The 27,127-nt window shown below is 33.6% G+C and overlaps 1 protein-coding gene across 1 annotated transcript in view; it reads right to left on the minus strand.

The window, feature by feature from the left end:
* Positions 1-595: 595 nt before the first annotated feature.
* Positions 596-27,127, minus strand: part of LOC123565714 (neuropeptide receptor 15-like) — a 32,161-nt gene continuing 5,629 nt past the window's right edge. Inside the window, exon 2 of the mRNA XM_045359518.2 lies at positions 596-3,358. Within this exon, the coding sequence (XP_045215453.1) occupies positions 2,602-3,358 (757 nt within the window). The 3' untranslated portion in view covers positions 596-2,601. The remainder of the gene's footprint in view (positions 3,359-27,127) is intronic.

Here is a 27,127-nt window from a genome sequence, read left to right on the forward strand (position 1 = left end):
ATATCATTTATAAAAAAGTATGAATAAAAGGGGAGATAATGGCTCCCCCTGTTTCAAACCGATAGTAACATCGAAAAATTTGGACAACTCTACAGTATTTGTTAATTTCACACAAGACTGAACAACATTATAAATACATTTAATCATACTGACCATTTTACAGCTAATTCCAGTTTGGAGTAATTTTACCCATAATGCATCATGATTAACGGTATCAAAAGCCCGTTGTTAATCGATGAAAACACACCAAAGCTTAGAACGTTTAGACAAAACTTTTTGAATAATAGTATGCAACAAAAAAAAAGCATCAGCAGTAGAGCGTCCATCACGAAATCCAAACTGCGACTCATTAAAAACATTTTCTGATTCGCACCATGCGTTTATGCGATTTCTCAGTAACAGTGAAACATTTTTACCTATAACGTTTACCAGTGTGATTCCTCTATAACTGCAGGGATTATTTGCATCACCTTTTTTATAAATAGGTACAATCACACCCTTTACCCATGAATTATGATAAATACAGTTTTCAAATATGTAATTAAACATGGTACATAAATAAGGTGCTATATAACATTTTGTATCAATAAAGAAATCAGATACATTGTTTTCATAATCACAGCTCTTATAACGTTTTAACAACTGACTAACTGGATAAATGACAGGGTAATTATAAACACCCGGTCTTTTGATCACGCCGCATGGCTCGAGTCACGAATCATTTCTTTCATAAGCAGAAGTTTTGAGACAAAACTTCAGTATCATTCTGGTACTCAGTAGGGTTAGATGCGTATGTTCGATACTCGCAAAATGAATTAGTTAGATTAGAACTGAGGCAATTAACGATGAAGTACTACTGTTAAAGTTCAGAGATTATTTGAAATAACAGAGTTTATGTTAGAGAATTATGAAGAAAGACATTGATGTATATATTATCTTAGAACTTAGTACAATATTAAACAGTAGTTATCATAGAGAACAGAGTTGTCGTTGCTGATAGCTAGTAGAGTGAACTTTAGGAACTGTTACACCACACAACTAAGCTAAATTTATTTTGATATTTGCGTTTTATGCGTCTGAAGGATCTTATGGATTTTAGAATTGTGCTGATTTCAGTTCGCCCAAACGCGGTGCGCCAGTGTACAACCTGGTACATGTATATACCATTTTGTATAGTGTGGTTGTTGATAATAACACTGTAATTGGAAATGATAATAACATGCGGAAACGGTAGGAAAATATAAGAATAACACTAGAATGTTCTAGTTTCAACATGGGAAAGAATGGAGAAGAAGTAGCCGCTTCAGGATTTTCATTATGCACTCTTTGTCGCACCTAGCCAAGCCAGTCTACAGACCTAATAAATAAAAGCTAGATAAGGTCAGTAGAGCAGATAAACACTTAAAGGTAAAGACAATCAAACACAGTATCTTTTTTCTGTGCTCAGGAAAGCTTTATAATAATTAGGATCTTTTTACGAACCGTTATAGAAGTGCAAAACCGGGGCATTTATCAGAAACAAACCATTCATCTTTTTATTGGCATAGCAGCACTTTATGATATTATTGTTCAAATAATTTCCTTTAAATACGTAATTTTGGATCTTCCAAATTATCTTAATTATTACCATGATTAGGTCCACAGACCGAACGGAACTCTTTTCCAATTAGGTTAGATCATGAGACAAAAATAATTCCCATTGCTATCGCTTAAATAGATATTATGTTCTGTTTAGGAAAAAATTGTCAGACGATAGTCCTGATTTGAAGACAGAATTCGTGAGTCCTTAGTAACATACCAGCACTGAATGACATAAAATTTCGTCGAATACATATCTGCACTGAATGACATAAAACGTTATGGAATACACAAACATTTGGAATGACAACAAAATTTATTTCGTTTCTTGATTGCTAATTAGTATTTAGAAGCATAAATTCATTCTTTTCAAGGCTGACTTGTGTAATACTAGTACTTTATTGTTGGTTGTTAACAAAGAGCGGGTGGTTTCAAACATGTTTCAATTTTTATTATACATTCACTACGACAGAAACTAAACAAAATCTTACAACAAGCATAAAATGTTAGAATATTGGAACTTTCCGAAAAAAAATGCAAATTAGACCATATGTTCTATGTTCACTTTGTCTACAAAGAAACTCAATTTACAAAAGTGTTGATAATCCGTACCCCACTAGTTCTCTGCGACAAATGTAATTTCGTAGGTTAGCTGTCCTCCACCTCTGCGAAGTGGTTAACAATCCAGTAGCGCTGGTAGGTTATCTGATTTTCCTGCATAACCTATATATTCAACTTTCATAGCATCTGCCAATAGTCAAGGGGTTTTAAAGTGAATAAACTTACAAGACTTACAAGAAAGAGCTGCTCCTCAATCGTAAAGACGCAAATTTTACATGGGTCACCGCCTTTGATTGTCGATTAGAACTATTTAAAGAAGAAAGTCGGGTATGCTCTCGTTTTAAGAACATAAAGTTTCATATATTTGCATTTGAAATCTGAAAGAGGTAATTATTTCTTAAGTTCATAAATGCGATGCCGTTTAATATTTCATCTGTTACTTTATTTTTATGCATGACTGGCTTAAACGTCAGTGACAGCTGACGCCAAAGACGTATGTCTCCAGTACCGGGAGGTTGTGCTGTATGTATTGTATGTGCTTGGTGTACTTCCGGTGCGCAGCGTCCGCCGGCGCTGGGGTTGTTTTGGACAACATCGACAAAGAATATCTCTAAAACACTCCCTAAAGTTCTGACTAAATATGCTGTACAAAATTGGATTGGCTGCTGAATTTATGTAAGCAACGATCATGGTGAACACAAGAAATGACCAGTTTTCATGAAATGACTTTGGTCTCACGGTATTCCATATAAGTAGAACCTGATTTGGCGAATAACTGAGAAAATAAACAATTACACTTGCCATAAGCATTTTTACGACTCCTTTGCGAGCTTGTATGGCCTCGGAGTAGCGTTCCATCGATGTTCCGTTTCGATCTCTCACAGTGTACGTGCGGTGTAGTCTATCAGAGCCGATAAACAAATGTTTGCTTACGAAAGCGTATAGCGTTAACTGAATGGACAAAGGAAGAAAGTAGAACATCACCGCTTCAATAATTTTGAACAACATATAATACAAATCAGGGTTATCCGGGAATAATATCATGCAGTATTTTATTTTAGAATGTGGATGGGTAGGGTGTCCCTGTCTGACTTGATTGAAGAAAAGTGTCGGTAACCCTGCAAGCCACGCAAACGGCCAGATACAACCCAAGACGACGACGATCCGTCGGCGGTTACAAAGAATGTGTGCTTTAATTGGATGGATGATGGCTATATACCTGAAATATATAAGTAAAGTAATAATTAATATGTAAAACTAAATTCGTCGACAACAATTATTATAATTACAAATACAGGAGCATCTTCTAGTAATATCAACAACATTTTAATGGTTATTTATAACGACAACATGAATTGATGTTTGTGTTACAGGTAATATACAGAACTGCGTGACATATGCACAAAGAATAAATGACATAATTGTAAATTCGATTTATAACATAAATATCAATAATCTGCTCAAACGAAATTGGACAATACGACTGTAATAACAAATACTTGTAATTCTGTATTTTACTAGAATCTAAAGAAAATATCATTCTAGGAAGTCTAGATTAAATATATCATTCACGGGCAGGGACCATCGCAGCATGCCGGATTTACTGGATAATTATTTGTTAGTATTTACAGTCCAAATTGAATGCAACTAGAGTCATTGTATTCTTATTGATAAGAATTATGCATTTTTAGAAGAAAACATGGCAAACTCTGGCAAAACCAAAATATAGCTGCATTGAAGAATATATATAAAGTAGGTCTTGCTTTATGACTCTTGAACCTGATGAACTTTGTATAAAAATATGGATAGCCCTACAAACAAAACTTCTCCTCTGCTGGACTCAAGACAATGGGGTTATTTATGATAATAGTAGATTGGAGGCAGGTACCTCCACCTTCTTGTGTGCTGTTTGATTTTGACCGAAATCCTCAAAGTTGATCGATGTTAAAATAGAATTAATTAGGTTGTTTGTGTACATTATTTATAGAACTGTGTCAGGTCATGTATTCTTTGAAAGAAAGTAGTCCGACAACATGCAGCAGTACAGGATTTATTGTAACAGTATATTATGGAATTTGTTTTCTACCTGTTAGTACTAGACTAAATGTAAATGGGTGAGACTATAATAAATGATCTAATCTACTATACTACACAATGACTGGCTCGGGGGCAAATAGATCAAACTTCCAATTAAACAGGCTCTCAAGTCATAAAAAGATACCTTTTACATTGTCAAGAATGTTTGTTAGTTTGTTTTGTTTTGTTTTTTGTTCATTTTTCATTAGTGTCTGACAATATGTTTTACAAATGTTCATTGCAAAGCATAATTATTTTTGACAAGTTAAACATGATTAAATGCAAAAAAAACAACGTATTTCACATCTATTTATAATAACTGAAAATGAAATTGTCAAGTTTGTAAGCACTTCTAAAAATTATAAGTTTTTCCTGCTTTCTATTTTTAAGATAATATTAGTTTCATGTACATGTATGTTATGCTCGCCTAATATAAATGATTTTGTTTTTATGTCTCAGTTTCTTTAATGTTTAATATAAAGAAGATAATATAGTGTTGATCTTATTTTCATATACTATGCAAAATAAAAGAATAAAAGTAATAACGTAATGTCTTCTTTTTTCCGTTCTGTATTTTACATTATTGAAAAACAGAATTAAACCAGGTTGTTACTCTGTATGTAACCTGATACATATAAAAATGACTATATTTGCAGTTGTTGTTTTACCGGTGCTTAAAATTGGTGCAAAATAGATCACCCTTCCCTATACGTTTTTACAATAGATCTCTAATCTATAATCCTTGTTTTTTATGATCGGCACATCCCGTGACACGATAAGCGGAGATAGCCGAACCATAACGATCTGCAACACTCGCTAAAAATATCCGATAGTGATCGATATTTAGCTATACGGTTGAAGGGAGACAAAAATGTATAGCGTTGATCTCAATAAACAAGGAAAGATAACAGAATCGATTTTTGCCCAATTCTTCAGTATGATTTAATTGTGAAACACAAGCCGTATTGTTACAGAATTTAGACAGGTATATAAAAATGACATTATTAAGGCTGAACACCACTAAATCCAGCTGTTCTTTATTTCATATAAAATCCACTCACTTCATAACGGTGTTTCGACATTTTCTAGCATATCAGATTTTCAGACACTTATATTCCCATAAAGAACTAGATCGCTACTTTAGAAAAACAAAAAGAAAAGGGGGTGTTGACTTTTATATAAGAAAACTACAGTTCGTTAAATACAACCCGCTGAATTTACTACTTTTCGCTTCTTTCAATTTCTCTTTTCGTGACATTAAATTCTTACGCCGCCATTTTTATCTAGCATGCGATAGGAACATGCCGATTTCATTAGAATGCAAAGTGATACATACTGAAACGCGGTAGGGTAAAAGTAAGCACGTTGCTGCCGAGAAAATGCACTAGGAAAGGAAAAAAGATTAGTACTATTTATATTTGGACTACTTGTGACTAGACCTGCGGAGGCTTACATTCTATTTGGTAGTGATCAGCCTATAAGAGAAAATTTTTGTTTGATTTTTCCATGAATTTGCATTCATTCTCAAGGTACACCTATTTCACAATGATTCTGCTTTGTTTTGGTGCAAAATATTGAGAAAATATAGAGAAATGACAATTCATTACAGGTCACCCCCATCCCCAAAAATATACAAAATTTAGCCCTGTGCAAGCAATATTTCAATTAATTTTACCTTATTCGTGGAATTTACATTTAACATCCATTTAATCGTTACGATGTTTGTCATTTTCATTCAGAAACATGCTAATTTCAATATTATTTAGACAACTGAAGTGCTAAAATGCGAGAAAAGACATTTACTAGGTCCTAAAACGAACCAAAATAGTGCCACCTGGTCGAAAATTCGATCTAAATTCCAAAAACACAAGAAATTTAAGCGTTTTCAGCCATTTGTTACCGTTTTACATCATAAAGAATAGATTGGTGGCATTTCCATTCATTTTCGAGGGGTTTCAGAAAATAACATGTATTGCCCCTTGTAGGCTGAACACCACTAAATCCAGCTGTTCTTTATTTCATATAAAATCCACTCACTTCATAACGGTGTTTCGACATTTTCTAGCATATCAGATTTTCAGACACTTATATTCCCATAAAGAACTAGATCGCTACTTTAGAAAAACAAAAAGAAAAGGGGGTGTTAACTTTTATATAAGAAAACTACAGTTCGTTAAATACAACCCGCTGAATTTACTACTTTTCGCTTCTTTCAATTTCTCTTTTCGTGACATTAAATTCTTACGCCGCCATTTTTATCTAGCATGCGATAGGAACATGCCGATTTCATTAGAATGCAAAGTGATACATACTGAAACGCGGTAGGGTAAAAGTAAGCACGTTGCTGCCGAGAAAATGCACTAGGAAAGGAAAAAAGATTAGTGCTATTTATATTTGGACTACTTGTGACTAGACCTGCGGAGGCTTACATTCTATTTGGTAGTGATCAGCCTTAAATTAAACGTTATCAATAGCGGAATTTCATCACGTCCCAAACCGGCGAAATGACCATTTTTGAAATCGTCAAGGGAGACGAAATTACCAAAATGGGGACAAGTTGACTTGGGGTCGAGTTGACTAGGAGACGTGTTCACTGTAAATCGTGTTATGGAGATCACTCCGTATCAGAGAGGCAGAGTCGAAACTCTGCCGCAGGGGATTCAGGTTTATGACGTTTTACAAGCTATTTCCACAGGAGCCTTGCAACGGATTATACTGTCTAACAATACGGTACAACTCAGAGCACCTGCATATCCATATACAGGAAGTGAAGATGAAATCAATACCGGCATGTGGTTGGTCGTTACTAATTAGTGTGCATCTAACGTCTGTCTCATGCATCACAGATAAAGGAAATGTCAAAATTACCAAAGATTTTCAGACATAAATCTGTTATATGGCAAAAATGACCTTTAAGAGGCAAAATAGCATTAGGTTTATTTTGCTATTTACATAGTCTGTTCGATGACATCTTTCCAGGCAAAATAACACTATATTATCAAATAATAGTACATGGTACAGAAATAGTCCAGAAATCCTTGACACATTGCTCAGAAATCCATTACCAAGGCTCGTCCGAAACCATTTCATATCCCTAAACATGGATCATTACGTGTACCTTTGTCATATCGTAAAACTACGGCAAGATCGTAACATTGTTTCGATTTTCATTAGGATGAAATCTAAAAACATACACTCAGACATAAGTGTACGGTTTCATTAAATAAGGTCGAATAAATGCGAACCACTTACCCTACGTCTATAATTCAGGGAACTATAGTACGTATTTGCCGTACATGTGTGGAGGTTTTCTGTTGATTTGTATTTTTTACCTTTGCGCATAACCTTGCAAAACAATTTAGTTTGATAAACGAAGTTGCTCGTCACATTATCAGTGGATCATTTTTCTCCTCGAACTACTCAAAAGCAAGTTCATAAAATGACTGGTTTAGGAATTACAAGAAATGATACAGGCTTAACTAGTGATGATTAAAATGTGATTTGACGGGAATGGTAAACTGTTCTTAAAGCAACATATTTTCGAAGTGACATCTGCATGGATACGTATAGAATTGCCTTTTGTATAACTTTTAAAGAGTTTTGTGTCGCTGCTCTTTCACTGTGCTGCTTATCTGGATCAATCATTCTGTCTTTATATTGTAACACTTTAATGTAAATGTAATGTTTCAGTAAATAGATCACGTCAGAATAAAGTTTGAAAATGCTATTTACATTACAGTAATAGCATCAGCTTATATCTGAAATAACTAAATATTGGCGACCTTTATCAATCACTTCTTTTTTTAAAGTAAACCATACAAAGTTGAGATGCCGACATGACCTAACACAGTCAAAAAAAGATTATTGAATGGAATGCATGTTACATCACACTAATGTTTCAAATCTAGGCTAATATTTTGAATCAAAATTTAGCTGATGTTAAGCGTTGATTATTTGTTATAGTTATTAATGTTTTATACTATATCCAGCCATGTACATATATCCATGGAAAAACTGTCATTAAACATGTTTACAACATTAAATAATAGAGTATTTTATGGCATACTACAATTCGTACGACTTATTTTCACATCAGTCTTACGTTTAATCCTAGCTAAGTAGTTGCATTGCTCTGCGTTGTTAATGGTACCCTGTATATTTCATCTGCTAGTTTTTTAGTTAAAAAATTTAGTAATTTATAACTTGCTTTCCATATATTAATGTACTAAATCATTAGGGTTTGTACTTAAAATCGCAGATTCGTAAATAATAGTGCTTCCCTCTATTTTGTACTCTTATTCTCCTTGTTATAAGGTAACTCATAGATGTCTTATATAGACTTTTTAAAATACGGATGAGCAGTGGAAAACCCTGTTGATTTTGACGTCAGTAGTTATAAGGTCAAGGTCACAATGACTGTAAGGTCATGGATAGTGGTCGTTCAATACAGACATGTAGGACATAGGGTCAAAGGACAAGGCTTCGATACCTTGAGAGCCCCTCTTAACAACATAAACCAAGTCAGACATACTGCAGATGGTCAGTGTATGATTTTGAGGCCAGTGAATCATGGTCACAGTGACTGCTAGTGCAATATCCATTTCTGAATTCTAAATTTTTTCTTCTGTCAGTCTCTATATAAAGCACATGTTATCATCATAAATATAAGCTTGCTAATAGGGGTATAGTTTGATTTTGACGTTTGAGAGTTCAATTTATAGACTCATCTGTCGATTAGGGAAATCAACATGATTTACTTTGCCTTATTTAGGTAAGAACCACTATCGTACTGAATAATATTTCCTAAATAACGGACCGTTCCGGTATTTAAAGTACAAAAACATCGCTGACCTCGAAACCGAACTATATAGGTAATTATTACAGATGGTTCCGGTATACAAATTGCCAGTGGTCGTAACGATACCATCTTATGGCTGAAATCAGGTTGTTGAAGATGACATTTATTTCTGTGAAGTGTATTTTTGGTAAAAATATCATTATCATCCAATGTATGTAACGAAAATCTGTTTGATCTAATTCAAAATGATATGACACATGTTAAAGTTATGGGTCACTGTACATAGCTTGAAGACGGTAAATCGTTTGTTGCTGGGTTTTTTTTTTTTTGTGTGTGTGTGTATGTGTGTGTGTGTGTGTGTGTGTGTGTGTGTTTGTTTGTTTTTGGGGGTATCTGTAAGTATGTATGGATGAGTATGCATACAGATGCATATGCATACAAAATACAACACTACGATATGGGTAACAAAAAGAAGCAAGAAGAAACACCTGGAGCAAAGGCAGATAAACAATATGAGCCCCTGTGAAATGCGAAGTAAATATAGAGAACTATTATATGAACAACAAAGTGTACAAAGTACACAGCATATACAAAACATGCAAAACATGCAGACAGGACAAGCCCAGGAACATGGACAAATATTTTCGCACATAAACAGTGTACCACTTAACATGATGGTGAACACATATCAGGGATTACACTATGGGGTATCACAGACAAATACGCAAATGATCGGTGCTGAAGATATCATTATCATTCAATGTATGTATCGAAAATCTAAGAATATAGCCGAGAAACCGTTCAATATACCTATTCAGAACCAGTTTAGTGCACTAAGTCAGGAAACTTTGATGAGCACACCTGTAGGACGTGAGAACTATGCAGGTAAAACAAAAAGCGAGATCCCCTTTAGATGCAGACATTACGCTTAAAAAAGCAAAAAGAAGCATCTTCAGAGTGCGATGATGAAAGTGAAACTGTGAAATTTTGATTGATCTAGATTTGACACAAATGCCGCAAAATGCACAAATCAATTTAAAACATCAAGGGCAAGGTGACAATAGCGATCAGAGATTAAACGATACACGGACAGGGACGGACGAAAATACAATATAGGGATTAGCGGGAGACAGCTATTATTTGCCGAAAACATAGCAACAGTTTTCATAATGACCCTTTAGTATCCGAAGGTGAAAGCTAAGACGTCCAGAATTTATTTCATTTTTGAATGAATATGATATAATAGGATTACAAGAAACAAAAACTGATGTTTCGGATGTTTGCTTACCAAGTGCATGTTTACAAAGAAAATGTTTATTCTGTAATGATATTGGTGATGAATTACATTATTGACTTTAATGATTTAAGAAAGAAATATTTAGACACAAAATATTACCAACGACTAAACATCATTAAAGTTGGAAATTTGATAAGTACTGATAAAGGAAAGCTGAAGTTCCGGTTACTCGGGTACATTATGATTATGGCGCGTTTATGGACTTGTCAATAGATACTCATCAATACTATTTATAGTAACGTATAAAATTATAATAAATGATATTACAATCCGTTGTTAAGCAAAGAATACAAGTCGTTATACTTATAATAAATAATGTAGTTATTTCTAACAAATTGAATAGAGACTGCTTTGATTTTGAATACATGCATGAGAAACAGTAGTATATCAGAGAAATGAAAATGCACAAAAGTAGTATAAGAAAATATAATAAGGAATAATTTTCTATTTCTGAAAACTGTATATAAAAGAGATGTTAAACAGAATCGGGAAAGACTCGAATTGAAGAATGCCCGTATTGAATTTTTACGACATTCAAATCCGAAGATTTTGGAATTATTTTTCCAGTCAAAAAAAAATATCATAGCATACTATAGGACACTTCTTGTAAAATATTTTTTACATCTTGGTAATGACATACTTAAGACCAAACAGTGAAGAATCAAAATGTTGTTCTACAAATTTGGATTTTTTTATAAACTCCTATTACCATAAATCAAATTTTGGATACTGATGGAGTAAATCACATGGTACTGATTTGTTATTCTATATCTATTTTATTTATCCAATCGTGAACGTTTATTTGCTACACGTGACCGTACAATATATTACCGCATCTGACGCACGTGCGTAAAAAAACTGTATTTTTCCGTATTTGGATGGTTCAACAGCCCCATTTTAAAGATACGATAAAGCCCGAAACGCGTGAAAATGTTCCGAATGTAAATCGGGTGAAGTAGGCGCCAGTTTGAGTATTCGTCTTGAAATCAGAAAAGGCAGAAAAAACAATATTCAGTGAATCTTTTCAATGTAAACTAAAATGAAATAGATATAGAATAAAGAAGTTATGTAACATTGTACTGTACAATACGGAGATATATTTGGACGAGTACCCAACTGAGAAAACCATACTGGACGAGCCGCTAAATAACCTAATATTATTGAGTGAAATATTTTATAGAATCTATTGACCTCACGTATATGGTGTGTATTCAGTTATATTCTCGATAGCGGATATTTTCCACAGAAAACTACGAAGATATACGTTTTTCTCCTTGATAATTCAAAGACATCGATACGCTACAACACAACGAGACGAGGGAGAAACCGGCGTTATTACGATGGCCTAATAGAACTCCGTACGTTATAGTATTGTATGACATTGAAAACAATTTTATACGCCTACGGTAGAAGTCAGATTAAATATCTATATGGTTCTATTTTGATAATAATTGGAGCTATCATTTATGCGCCTAATCTTCGTTTTAAAATGATGATATTGTTATGGTTTCGAATAAATGATAAATATGATATAGAAGTAAGAGCCGTCAGGGAATTAATTTTAGAAAACTGATACATCTTTTAGATTTCATATTTGATACTAATAAAGCAAAGAATGGACGCGTATATTACTACCTAATTAGCTTTTTTTATCCGTCTTTTTTTTCAATGACCTTTTGTAAATCTTAAACTATTGTTTTTCAGAATGGAAAATTCTCTCATAATTTTATGTTCAGACCAGTCAGTTTTGTCTTAAACGTTTGGATTATTTTGGCGATTTTGACATGCACAAATTTCAGGAACGAACAAATTCTCTAGAGCAGGCGCTATTGGTGACTTATCTTTTAAATTTTTAGTTGTCCAAGTCCAGTGTAGACAAAACGATCGACTAGGACGGTCAAAGACATTTGTTGTTGGTGTTAATTTGCCTATTAACTTTTATTATTCAATTTGTGTCGGTGTGACATTAAACCCACTTGCATTATTACTCTCTCTCTCTCTCTCTCTCTCTCTCTCTCTCTTCACGTAGCGCATGAATATCTTATTCGAAGAAATATAAAGCATCTTTGGCGAATCATGTCATATAAAAATTTAGAATTTATCACATGTTTGACGTCGCGGGAGTGTAACAAAGCCATTAAATAAAAATGATAATTCACTAGTGTAATAAAGCTTTGACGTCGACGTCATTTACAGTATAGGAGACGTTGGTCAAATTGTCTTGTTTATATAGTAAAAGAATGTAGATTTGTTGATGTTTCGACAGGAAAGGATAACATGTGATAAAAAGAATATTATTACATTTGTGACTTTCCAGATCGAATTTATTAAACTCGTTGAATAAAATTGATAAAATGCTCGGCAGAGCCTCGCATTTTATCATTTTATTCAACTCGTTTAATAAATTCAGTATGAAAAAGCACTCATGTAATATCCTCTATATAACAGACCATAGGACAAAATCTTCCACCATATACAGATGGACAATTTAAGACCCTTACTGATTAGCATATTTTCACAGCTAACTGCTTTTAGGTTTGGTTTACTCGGTCAATGACTTTAGGACATTTTAAAGTTTTTAAAGCACAACAACTAAACACACATTTTACTTTATAGAAACAATTTGTGATTTAAAACTTAACTAAGTACTCAAATACTTGACATACTATTCAATAAGGTATGTAGATAGTAAACACTAAAGTCTTGGTCCTAAAATATCATGATGAATCATTTTCTTAGTGCGAAAACAGTGAATATATATTGTATTTCTCAATTTTCGATGCAAATCGTGTTTAATTACCATAATACAATTATTTTGAGGTGGATCTTTAAAGGTCAATGTAATTCTTTTTCTACATAGCGATAACATAGACGACTTAATCGGAAATAACTAGTAATGGTTCATTAACTAGACAACATGAGGCCTTGATTTTCCGCTAGAAACAAAATCTGACGCAATGAAAATAATCTTTGAGGAGGACAAGAAAGTTTCTTTCTGGCTCATTTATATGATCTATTTATTGTCACAGCATGTATTAAGTAAATGTTTTATGCTATGCATTGAAATGAAAAAGAATCCACTAAAATATATTTCAGGATGGAGAAGCCTCAGTTATCTGGCTTGAATAAGCAGCTGGCTAATGGTATTTAAAATCTAATGCATTTGATTTCATAATGAATACTATGAGCATAGCTGTGGGTACTAAGAGCACTTCAAATACAAATATTCTTGCATATGCTATTCTAGTACAACAAAAATAAGACAAATTTTACATTCATAGGAAAAAAATGTTTATAAACCCTGATCAACTGCTTTATAAGCAAACGCATTGTCGTGACAAACGTTTAACTAAATAAGCATGACCCGTCAGGGTTTTCTTAGATATTCGTAAGAGCACATTCTATTTAAATTGGGTTTACATGCTTTCCTATCATTGATCTGCTGTAAACTTATAAAAATGATGCCCGTGACAAGGTTTCCGCGATTATTCCAGCCGAAATCTGCATTGATCCAGAAGATATCCATAGCGTAGTAGAAACTTCTTGGATTTTAAATGCTTCATTAATTGAGCCGTGCCATGAGAAAACCAACATAGTGGGTTTGCGACCAGCATGGATCCAGACCAGCCTGCGCATCCGCGTAGTCTGGTCAGGATCCATGCTGTTTGCTTATGGTTTCTATAATTGCAGTAGGATTTAAAAGCGAACAGCATGGATCCTGACCATACTGCGCGGATGCGCAGGCTGGTCAGGATCCATGCTGGTCGCAAACCCACTATGTTGGTTTTCCCATGGCACGGCTCAATTATCTTGGAAATCTATAGTCTGATACAAATATTGTGTCTGATATTCAAAGAAAAATCAAGATACAATCTTGTTCTGAAAAACAATGAATAAACAGTGGTTCAAGTCTTGAATAAAAAGCTTTGAAAATGTTGTCATTAAATACAGGGCTCACAATATATATGCATGTATATTGATACAAAATGCTGAATTATTCTTAATTGGTATCGAGAAGTACAGTCGATTTGTCAGTTCCGGATCACTAAGGGTTATATTTGTTATTGAGCTTCGAAAATATATTTTTAAAACACATTTTTGCACAGGGAGGAATGAAAATCCTTTTGCTTTTTAAATCACCACATTTGGTTTGAAAATGCAAAGTAAATAATTATACTGTAGCAGCAACAGTGGTGTCACCACTTTGGTCAGTTCGGGATCATTTTTGTCTATCCCTGATCATTTTAGAATAAAACTAAAAAGCACTGGGACACCTGTGAAATAATAATTGTTTTCTCTCATCTGACCAAATCATTACACATTGGCAAGTTGGAAATATAAAAATATTTTCTTGTTTAAAAGATCATTTCTCGATTGTGTCCCTGTTGTGCGAGTTCCGGATCACATAGATTGACAAATCACGACTTTTCTTCACATTCCAGCGATCTGCAAAAGTTATATTTTGGTATGTTATTTCCCTCATTGAAGCAAATATTCATGCTAAGAACTGAATGATTATCTTCGACACATATGTGTAAACAGTGCTGTGATCCGGAAGCCCCCATGATCCGGAACTGACCAACCGACTATATTAGATCTATACTTTGCCAAATAATTCTGTAAATTTTTTTCTTGCCAAGTTTACTTTTTCTTTGTTCATAGAGTAATTTGAATGAAATCCTAGAGCTCATCAAATATAGGGTCTTCTTACACCATACACAGCTAGAAAGTAGCTACACAATTTAAACTACAGTCAGTGTGACTTAAAACACAACAATCACTACCACCAAAAACTCGGCTTTGTAGCCAGCTTTATATTATCCTACATCCTTCTGCAACGCACATGCTAAATATTAACCACTTAACTGTGATTGCAAGCTTTTAACCTGCATGTAGATTGCTGAAAAGTGGCCACGCCTATATGCCAACAAAAATAAACAATTGGCTCCTTCGGTAATCATAAAGTATTTAATTTATAGCGATTTCCTGGCGTTTGGATAGCGATGTTGAAACGTTTAACGCCACAGTTCTTTTCAATTTGAGCTTGTTTTAGGTGATGTTCAATGTTCGTAAATTCACAAAACGGGACCTCACAGTCGGGTCCTAAAAAGATTTGACCAAAACTAAACCGTGACTTGATTATTAATAATTTGAAAAATACGAAAGTCTTGAAATTGCCTGTCTGGCCGCCACGGCTGATGAAATAAAAACAAAACCTATTTACAAAAGCGTTGCAGCTACAAAACCACATACAATACATACCACTTTCAGTAAATTTAGCAACGTGACATTCAAAATCTTAAAGGCAAGCAATAGGAATTTTAAACACGTTTAGAATTTAGTCTTTCACACCCGGAATCCGGAACATTCGGGAGGAAGGTAAGTGCTAGTTGGGTGCCGAAAAAGCTTACAGAAGACCAAAAGGCATCCAGGATTACATTGCAAAAGAACAATTTTGGCATTTTAACCGTAAGAAAATACGCTTTTAAACTCTATTGTCACTGGGATTGAAACTTTGGTGAAGCTGAAATAAAAGCTCAGTTAAAGCAGTGGAATCGAGGTGGATCTTGACCTCCAAAGAAGTTTAACATGTCTCCCTCTGCTGGCAAGGTTTTGGGAGGAACGTGGAATAATACTGGCTCATTTCATGCCAAAAAGTCAAACTGTGACTGCTAGATATTTTTCAGAAGTACTTTTGAAAAAAAATAAATGAAAAACTGAAAAAGTTGCTTTCCTTGCTACCAGAAAAAATGCCCTACTTTTGCATGACAATGCCCCCTCTCATACAGCCTCCTCCACAGTAGAACTTATCAACTCCTCTAAATGGCAGTGTTGTCCAACCCTCCGTACAGCCCAGACCTTGCCCTTGTGATTTTAATGTGTTTACAGAACTGAAAAAAGGCCCGCTGGAAATAAATATGTGATCAGGGCAATTTTTATTTCAGCAGTAGATCGGTACCTAAGCAGTAGGTCTACTTTACAGTTTGCAGAGAGAATAAAAATTTCTCATGGCAAAAGTGTTTTGACGTAGATTGGGAATTCTTTGAAAGTTTTTGAAATAATATTGAATTGTTTTTATATGTCATACCTTGCTCCTATGTGTTGCACAATCGAACGATGTACGGTTTAAAATACATGTATAAAAAAATCAATATATCCTTCAATGCGCTTTGCATCTATATGTAGGAGTTTAATAAGTGAGGAGTGAGCGAATGAAGTAGACAGGTGTTTCCCCTGTGCGACCATGTCCATACTAGGGTAGGATATGGCGTGAACACAATACCAAAATAAAATGACATTCTTTCTGTCTTGTGCCATGTGGTGAGTCAAACGTTATTGCATTATCTAGGGTCATTTATTCATGTGAAAGGAACAGATTGAATATTTTACTTTTCAAAGAGGTTTAATGACTTCTTGAAAATGTGTTAGAGGAGACGAACAGGCTAACTGAAATATATATCAAAATATAATCACTGAAATCACTAAAACACTCATCTTGTTAATGTCCCATATTAAACAATTTATTCTGCAGTGATTTGGCATTGCAGCTGACTTCGTAACATCCCCCACATCATTCTGCTTCCAAGTATTTGGAAAATGAAATGATGAATAATGTTCTCACCTGCATATCACTTTAGCTGTTCTTTGCTAATTATACTACTTTCAAAAACTGCTTAACAAATATACGTTTTTAGTTATTATCTTTCATTAGAGATAGAATGGTTGGAAAAAGTATTACGCTGAACGTTCAGTATGTTTTATTGTTTCATTTTACTAAGTTATCTTTACGGTCGCATATATTACAAACTTTCTGTTTTAAATAGTTTTCAAAATGAGAAAAGAAATATCCAAATGCAAATGATAGATGAAAAAAGTGGACAAAGCGAAATATTTGGAGGTTTTAAAATAACATCTTTGACTTATTGAATTCTAAACTAATTACAGTTAGTCTGGATAAGTTTCTTTATCAAATCATTTATAATACTAATTGTAAAAATATCTATATACGACTTGTGGCCGATGGGAATTGCAACACGTCCAAACTTGCGACAATTTAACTCAACTGATAAGACCTTACCAAAGTTAGAATATTAAAGTGTATATACAAGTTTCGTTACATACTTCGAGTTTTAACACTCAATTCTTGTTATGTATTTGCATAATTTTCAGAAAAAGTGGTATTAAAGACTATAAACTCTAGGAATAGAGATAATAAAAGTTATTTATAACTTGGAGAAAGGTGCTCGGGAACAAGTCTAATATAGATGGACAGTTGTATTTCTTTTGCTGTATATATCATGTCAGATCGTCTTCTTGTCTATTATTTCCAAAATCATAGTTCCCTAAATCGTGCCTCTATCCTCTGTTTGTTTTCAAAATTAATTCAGAATAAAAGTTTCATCATAATTTAACAAATATCTTAATTACTACCTATCTCCGGTATTTGTAAGGGTGCGAATAATGCTATAAAGCAAAATAATAGTATTAAATAAGTTTTCAATAACTTGAATGTCATGTGCTCATTTTAGCTAACAGCTGTATTTATGTTTAGGCGGCCGGCTTATTACAACAGTGTAAGACACAGGTAAAAGATCACAGTTATTTTTTGGCCTTGATTGACAAAACAGAAAATAAAACGTCTTTCTTGAGCTATGGATGAATTTTGAGTTTTACGGTGCATGATTTCAATGAATGGAGTGACCACTGTCCTATATCTGTATCATTAAAGTGTAATCTAATGTTAGATGAAAATAATGATAGTAGTTACATAAAATATAAATGGTCTGATACGTTAAAAAATGACTTTAGATCTGGTTTAATTGGTAAATTACCGAGTTTCAATCGCTTAACAGAAAATATATGTCTGAATGACAGAAGCTCTATTAATAATGTTGTTTGTGCGTTCACTAATATTGTACGCGAGATAGCAGATCCGTTATTTAAACGTCATATATCAAATAATGAGTTGCCACATTTTATTGATAATCCAGTAAACGATAAAGAATGGTTTGATGATGAGTGTTTGCAAGCAAAGCAGCGGTATTTGGAGGCACAGCGCATATTTAAAAGGTGTAAATCAAATGATAGTAGACACAATTTTTGTGCACTTAAGTCTGAATATAAAAAACTTGTAAAGAAGAAACGTAGATTATTCGAGGTAATACAGTTGTCAAAAATGGAAAAACTTAAATTCTCGAAGCCAAAAGAATTTTGGAAATATTTTAAAACAAAAACGAACCGTTCCGATAATGGAATTACACTCCAGTCGTTTTTTAAACATTTCTCAGAATTAAGTAATGATGTTTTCAAAGGTGAGAATCCTGAAGCTGAAAATTTTGTAGCAAATCATGATTTTAATGAAAATATTGATGCTAATGATGATAACTTATTAAATGTTCCTATCTCAGTGGAAGAAATTCTTGAAGCTGTGAAAACTCTCAAAAGAGACAAATCTTGTGGTAATGATTTTTTACTCAATGAATATTTTATGGAATCAATGGATATATTATCTTCGCATATATGCGATATTTTTAATGGAATTTTAAGTAGTGGATTTTTCCCAGAAAAATGGACAGAGGGTGTAATAGTTCCTTTACATAAGAAGGGGGATAAAGGAAACGTTAAAAATTACAGGGGGATAACTCTAGTAAGTTGTATGTCTAAACTCTTCACATCTGTCTTAAATAAACGAATTGTGGATTTTTGTGATCAAAATAATACTATTTCTGATGCACAGTTTGGATTCAGGAAAGGTCGGTCTACAGTTGATGCTCTTTTTATACTTTTGAATCTAGTACAAAAATATCTGAATGAGAATAAAAGACTATACTGTGTTTTTGTGGATCTAAAAATGGCGTATGACTGTATTTATAGAAATGCACTGTGGCTTAAAGTATATAAGCTTGGTATTGATGGTAAAATATTGAGAATAATAAAAGATATGTATGAAAAGGTTAAATCATGTGTTCGATCATGTAATACATACTCTGACTTTTTTGAATACGCAGTAGGATTACGACAAGGGGAGGTAATATCACCAGTGCTTTTTTCTTTGTTTGTTGAAGATTTAGAATTATTTATCCAAAATGACATAAACTCGGGTCTTTCTTTTGATGATATTATACTTATTTTACTGTTATTTGCTGACGACATGGTTATTCTTGGCAAGTCTCCTGAAGAAATAAATACAAGTCTAGAATTGCTGTGTACTTATTGTAAAACTTGGTGTCTAGAGGTTAATGCACATAAAACTAAAGCTATGGTGTTTCGGAAACGAGGTGGTCTGCTTGAAAATGAAGTTTTTACATATAACGGAAACCGATTAGAAGTAGTTAATGATTTTAACTATCTCGGTACAGTTTTTAATTATACTGGTAGTTTTGCATTAAATCAACAGCAGTTGGCCGGTAAAGCCTTAAAAGCATTAAATGTTTTAGTAATAAATTGTAGAAAATTTAAAATGAAACCTAAAATACTGTGCCAGTTATTTGATTCCTTTGTTGGATCCATACTAAGTTATTCAACTGAGATATGGGGCTTTGGTAAATCGAAAGAAATCGAAAGAATACACCTAAAATTTTTAAAGAAAATTCTTAACGTCAAAATGAGTACATCAAATGCAGCAGTATATGGAGAATTAGGGCGATACCCACTATACATATCAAGATATCTACGTATATTAAAATACTGGTTTAAAGTACTTAAAACAGATAATATAATTTTGAAAACTGTTTATAATATGTCATATGAAGATTGTCTAAATGGAAAGAAAAATTGGGTGTCAAGTGTTAAAAAGTTGTTATGTGATTATGGATTTAACTTTGTATTTGAAAATCCATCGCTTGTGACTAAAACTTTATTTTTAGACAATTTTAAACAAAGATTGATCGATTGTTTTCTACAAGAATGGTGCAATAGTAAGTCTTCTAGCTCTGTACTTCGTTTATATGATCATTTTAAGGACACGTTTGGTTATGAAAACTATCTTGATCAACTACCTTCTGATCTTAGGAATTGTCTTGTTCGTCTACGAGTGTCATCGCATTCATTAAGAATTCAAACAGGCAGATATGGAGCAAATAGAATACCTAGAAATGAACGTCTTTGTATGTACTGCAATTTAAATGATATAGACGATGAACTACATTTTCTTTGTAAATGTCCATGCTTTGATGATCTCAGACGCATTTATATTAAACGATATTTTTATAATAGACCAAGTATGTATAAGCTTATTGAATTGTTTAAGTGCAGTGATAGAAATACTCTTGTCAAGCTAAGTAAATTCATTAAACTTTCTTTCAATCGTAGAAATTTGTTAATTCAAAGGTAATATATTATTGCAGTAACCAGTTCATCCTCTAAATATTAATATTGTGTGTGTTATTTGTTTGTTTTTTTTTTGTTTTTTTATCTATTCAAGTCGTGACCAATTGTATGTATTTGTTTATATACTGTATGTATATGTTATTTAACGATGTACATGTTGTACAAGTTAATAAAGATTCTGTTCTGTTCTGTTCTGTTCTGATGAATTTTGAGTGTGAAACATACAACAACAAAAAAGGGCAGGTGTGAAATAGCAGTTATCTGTAAAATTTGAGAAGTTTTGATAATCCATAGAGGCAGTAGATACCATTTTGACAGCTGGAGGTTTGCCTTTCTACGGCCATTTGAAGACTATTTTCATACGCGTGTAATTCGGTCGAGCATTGTGGTAGAAGTAGCTGGTCAACCAGTCGCTGATATACGAAATCCATGTATCTACTTTGTGTTTTGACACTGGTAAAGGAAATATTTACACATTGTATTATATGGTGAACTGGGTATTAAACCAATAACTTTGCTGATTAAAGCAAGATTATTATGTTACTGGTGTAAGATATTGAATGCAAATAATGACAAGATTTGTGGAATCCTGTATAGAACAATGTTAACTTTACATAATGCAGGTACTTTTAGCTCTCCATGGATTGCATATGTTAGAAATTGTTTGAACGAACTAGGATTGTCTGAGTATTTCATAAATCAAAAAGTTGAAAATGTATCTCATTTCAAGGCTCTAGAAGGCTATATGATCAGTTCTTGCAGTCCTGGAAAAGTACTGTTAATGACTCTTCAAAATGCTTGGTGTACCGTATTTTTAAGCAGAAACATTGCTTTGAAGAGTATCCTGATATATTACCTACAAATTTAGCCTTATCACTTTGCACTTCAACCCACAGATTACCTATTGAAAAGGGCAGGTTCTTGGGTATTGAAAGAGAACAGCGCCTGTGTGGTTTTTGTCCGAACAACTGTCTCAGTGACGAATATCATTACGTTATGGAATGTCAGTTATATGTAAATGCCAGAACTAAATATTTGAACACCTACAAATTCGAGAAGCTTATGAAAAGCAATGACAAACCTTCACTTATTAAACTTGCCCTGTTTTGTAAATCCATTATGTCATGTTTTAGCTAGCCAGATATTACACTTTATTAAGTCTTATTTCATACAATTCATTCTCCGTGTAAAACATATTTTGGCATATCTTTATAATTTTAGACTTGTTAACACTTATTATGACTAAATCAGTTGCTTGTACAATTATATATAGTCTTTTTCTCTAGTCATTCAGATTATGCATTGTAAGTAGTATCCATATGTATATTCTACATTGTTACTTACTGTCAAATGTTACATCCTGCAACCTTTCTAGTCATGAAAGTAAAAATAAGTATTTGCAACTATTGTAAAAATAAGTATAACAATTATATACTATATAGCAATCATCCATATGCATTCCACACTGATGTTTTATTTGTTATGTTATACGGTTATATTCTCATGCATGTAATATGCCATGACTAAATGAATAAACTTGAAACTTGTATATAGAGCATAATATTGTAGTACAATACATGAGGTATAAGGCATAAATGCGAGGACGTTTTACTAGATATGATTCTGGTGTATTAAATACGACAATGCTGCTTGGCAAAAGCATGTGGAAAAACTGATAGCTGCATAGAAATTTAAGTCAGAAATAATCAGGCATGAAGATATTCTTAATAAAATAACCTTAGAAGAACCTGCGTTCTTTATCTGTCATCATGATCTAAACGCGAAGTTCTTATTGTCTGGTTATGCAGCTGAGATTAAAGTGTCACGTACTGCTCGAATACAACAAAAAAAACCAAAGACTATCAATATGAGAGTGCCTAGACAATTACATACGAGGTTCTTATGTCAACACGACCTATCAAAAATATATCATTCATAATTATAAAACCACTGGACTATGCTGCCGATAAGAAGAAGCTGCATTATATCCACTCTAAAAGTCACGTTACTTTCATGAAACTGGCCACATTGCAAAACACATAGAAAATCTCTTCCATAATAAAAATACTTTATTGATATGTTTTTATGAGTTTAACATCGCATCGACACAATTTAGGTCATATGGTGACTTTTCCAGCTTTGATGATGAATGAAGACCCATGGTTCCCCTCCGCCTCCGTGAATTATTTCATCTCGGCGGACGTCTGGGTAGAACCATCGACCTTCCGTAAGCCAGCTGGATGGCATCTTCAACGCCCCGAGTGAGGCTCGAACGCACATAGGTGAGGGGCAAGTGAAACGAAATCAGTGACCTTAACCACCCGGCCACGGAAATCTCACTTTATTGGTATGTAGTCCAAAACATTGGTATCTAACTACTAATGTTGTTTCACTTTTTACTATTAGTAGGTCTTGGGCACTAAATCTAGAACTTATTATCAGGGATGGTGATAATGTATTATGTGACATTTTTACTTTCCTGCATTTACGTCGCATTCATTAAGCCGCTTTTGTTAAACGAATAATATGTTATTTTTAATTCTAACATGCCTCGATTTTATTGCAAGCTGAACAAAGAAGTTTAGCTCCTGTAACATCTGCGATAAACAACGGCTGACGCGCGAACCGGTAAGAGAACATTATGGCGTTGTTATGACGTCAATTATGAATTCAAAATGTCTTTTATCTTAGTTATCCGCTTAGATTCATAGTTAGGCTCGTTGATCATGTATTTATAAATTTGTGAAGATATTTTATTTTCTTTCCCGGTAAGTACACGATTGCAGAATGATATCATTCGAGTTTTTACAATTACTGATACCGAAAATCGACCAAGCTTGCCTATTAACAGGGGAGTAGGTTTTCGGGATTTAGTTATTGGGCAATAGTCTAACAGATCTAAATTTTTGAATCAGAGTATTTCTGAACCGGACGTGGAAATTGGAAAAACGGTGTGGTCAAATAATTCGATAATGATGTTTATTTGTAAATCTGAATCATTCAACTTTGTAGATAATAGATACATTGCTTTAGTTGCTTGTTGTACTACCTTCTTCCTGGCTTTAAGGTAAGAGCCACTGCTAGAGAATGTTACACCTAGATTTCCTAATTGTCAAGCTCCAAAAACAAATATTTTAGTTTTGTTTAAATAATTAACATTTAAATGCCAGTTAGTGCAATAATGATTATAAATGCATTCAATGAATCTGAAGGTCAGTAGGCGAGTTCGAGATAAGAATGGTGTCATCTGCGTTGAGTAGGACTACGAGTTTAAGTCATATTGTTAAATGTTGTGGATCGAATAATTCTACTCCAACAGTGCCACTATTCTGTAAATATGTTTTAATGTCGTTTAGGTACATAGAAAAGAGCACAGGGGACAAAATTTCACCCTGTCTAACCCAAATTTCGCAAATAAACGAGGTAGAGACAGATCCGTTGCCCCAGCAACTTATGCCAGAGTCCAACGCGCCATATCTTATCAAATATTTGAGTAAAGTCCACAAAGGCACAAAAAAGGTTTTTCTTCTTTTAAAATATTTCAATAAAGGAGCATAATTGAATATATGATCTAACAGGAGTATCCTTTTCTGAAACCGGCCTGATTTTCATTTAGAATATTATTGTCCTTGAGATATTTCGTTAGCCTGATGTTACTGAAGTGCATAATTTGCCTAAGCAAAATACAGTTGTAATAGGGCGGTAATTGTTGGGATTGTTTGGCTGGCCTTTATTTTTAAAAATGGGAATAATTTTTCATAAAACCTGTATCTAGTACACAGTTGAACAGTTTTACATAAATAAGCAGCAAAAATCTTAATATTTTCGTTGTCGGAGGGACTTGGTGCCTTACCGTTATTCAAACTTTGCATACATTTAAGCATTTCTGCATCGTGAATTTGGGAATTTAATTGAAAATTTAAGGTTTGGGAAGGACACACATATTTTTCTCAATTTCAGATGTATTTTAGTCAAAAAAAAAAAAAAAAAAAAAAAAAAAAAAAAAAAACGTCAGAAAATTCATTTATATCCTGTGGGTTATTTGATTCTATTTTTAGGTTTCAGGCTATTAAGGAACCGCAAAATATTTCTTTGTATTTTTTTTTTCGTTCATATTTCGCAACTCGGTAGATTTACTTTGTTTATCTTTTTTAATATAGAAATGAATTGTTCTTTTCTATAGCTTGCTAGCATCGCCCAGCTGTGTTTTATTAATATCAGTTGGGTTTCAGCGATAATTACTTTTGGCTTTGTGGTAGTTAATCTTGGATCTATAGCATTTTGGAACCATGATTTATTAGTATAAATATTATTGTTACTATTATTTCTTTTGTGATCATATGAACTTGTTTTAACTGGAAAAGTTTTATTAACCGAGCTTTGGTTTAAACATATTTTATTTGTTCAAGTCATTACATGAATAATATACAATAACTGAGAGCTAGGGGAATTGGACAGAAAGCTAATTAGCTTTACGGTTGTCCTTTCCCTGAATAAAGATGTGTATAAATAAACATTCATGGCACGACTGTTTACAAAGTAAGCAGTGTAATGAAAAGATAAAGAAATAAGAAACATTTAATGGTAAATTAATGATGTTATTAAGCAAATATTATAAAGGAATAAAAATGAAATAAATTTACTGTTATGTTGTAAACCCTTAACTCTAAAAGGTAAAATAGAAAGGATCGTATATAGCATTTGTATGAAGATTAATAATAATAATTATATTAATTATTAATAATAATCTAATAATCATTATAGTTGTGGAATTTATTTAGAAAATACAGTTTACATATATAAACAAATCATGAGCTCTTGATGTGTTGTAAGTATAACCAAACGGGCTAATATACCTGAGTTATGTCACTTTATGAAACGCACAAGAATGTAGTTTGTTAACTGAATCGCAATTTATGTCATTACGTAAAACATTTAGACTCTCTGATATAGGCTTGAACCGCTCTAAATATTGCAACATTGGCTTCGAAGGAAAGCTTATATTATTTACTCGTAGAATGATATCACGAGTTGGGTTGCAATGCTGTAAAATAGTATTTAGTAGTTCTGTTCTGTAGTCTGTATACCTCCGACAAATGAATAAAATTATAGTGATATGAATTTTCTACTTCTCCGCATACTCAAGTGGGGGAATCAATTATGTGTCGTCATATTAATCGGAAAACAAAGAGCAGCAGTGGGTGCGGAGTCTTGCGTGAAATATTTGCAATTTGCGATCTCTTAAAGAAAAAGGCAGGGACTATTGTTATGTCAATGTTTAACAGACATTTAAAGGATGTTAGCGTGTCTGCGTTTTGAATGTGATCAGAATTCTTAATAACTGATGGAAGAAATGATTTATAATAATGATCTGTATGAGTGAATAAGTTCTGTGTGTCATTTGCGTTCTTAAGTGAATACCTATGCTCGCTACCAATAGTTGAAGGGACTAGATTTAAGACGTAATCAGGAGTAAGATTATTTCCTATTTTATAAAAGAATATAGGTTTATGTTTGTAGCGCCTGTTCTCTAAACTCCCATCCATCTTAATCCTTAAGTTTGTTAATTGGTTAAAGATCCGTGGTCCCTGGTACAATTCTAGCTGCTTCATATTCAGGTATAGAGGTTTGATGAATGATTTAAAGCATGTCCACCAGCTCTTTGAGTGTTGGCTTCCGGACTTTATCTGTTCTGCTAAGTTATCAATGTGTTGTTGTATTGCCTCCCGAAGTTTGGATGTGACCTGGTTTCTGACGGCACGAAATCGTTCCTAGGAGTGTTGAAAATCTGTTCATTTCATTTTTCGATAACGTCTCCTTCGTTTTCGAATACATTGTTTTATTTCATTTTTAAACCAGTGCTGTTCGTTCTCTCTCCAATTTGGGATGCACTTTTCAGAAATTTCTACAATTTTATCAGTTACATTTTTTTGGTATAAGCATTAACAACATCCCTTTTCAAAGATTCCATATCGCAGTCCGAGGCCATTAGTCTGAGCAGATCATTTTTTGTTGTAACATATATCAAAACATGGCGATAAAAAAATTCTTGCTTTGACTATTTTAAGTTAAGAAGACCGAAAATGGGATAGTGATATCTGACGTTCTGTTGAAGGGATCACTAGCGTTCTTCATGCGTTCCTACGACGCTGCGCTACGATCTGTAGTGTGACTACGCGGTCCGCGGTGACGGGAAGATTGCGACTGTAGTCAACGAGGCACATGGCGTCTTCTCGGCGAATACCCAACAGGGCTACGCTCCCGCGTTTGAGTGTATCTATGCGAGAGAATTTCGAGATTGCGTAGGAGGCAATGTCAACACGATTGCCTTTCATGATGAGGTTCTATTTGGAGAACATATCCGCTACAGTTTGGCCATCCATAACGATTTTGGCAAGATAAACGATACCCACATTACTTTCGGGATAGTCTACTCTAAGTATCTTGTACCAAAATACTTTCCTAGCCTGTACAATTTCACGAGGGAA

This window comes from Mercenaria mercenaria, chromosome 8 (assembly GCF_021730395.1).
Source record: "Mercenaria mercenaria strain notata chromosome 8, MADL_Memer_1, whole genome shotgun sequence".
Taxonomy (NCBI): Eukaryota; Metazoa; Mollusca; class Bivalvia; order Venerida; family Veneridae; genus Mercenaria; species Mercenaria mercenaria.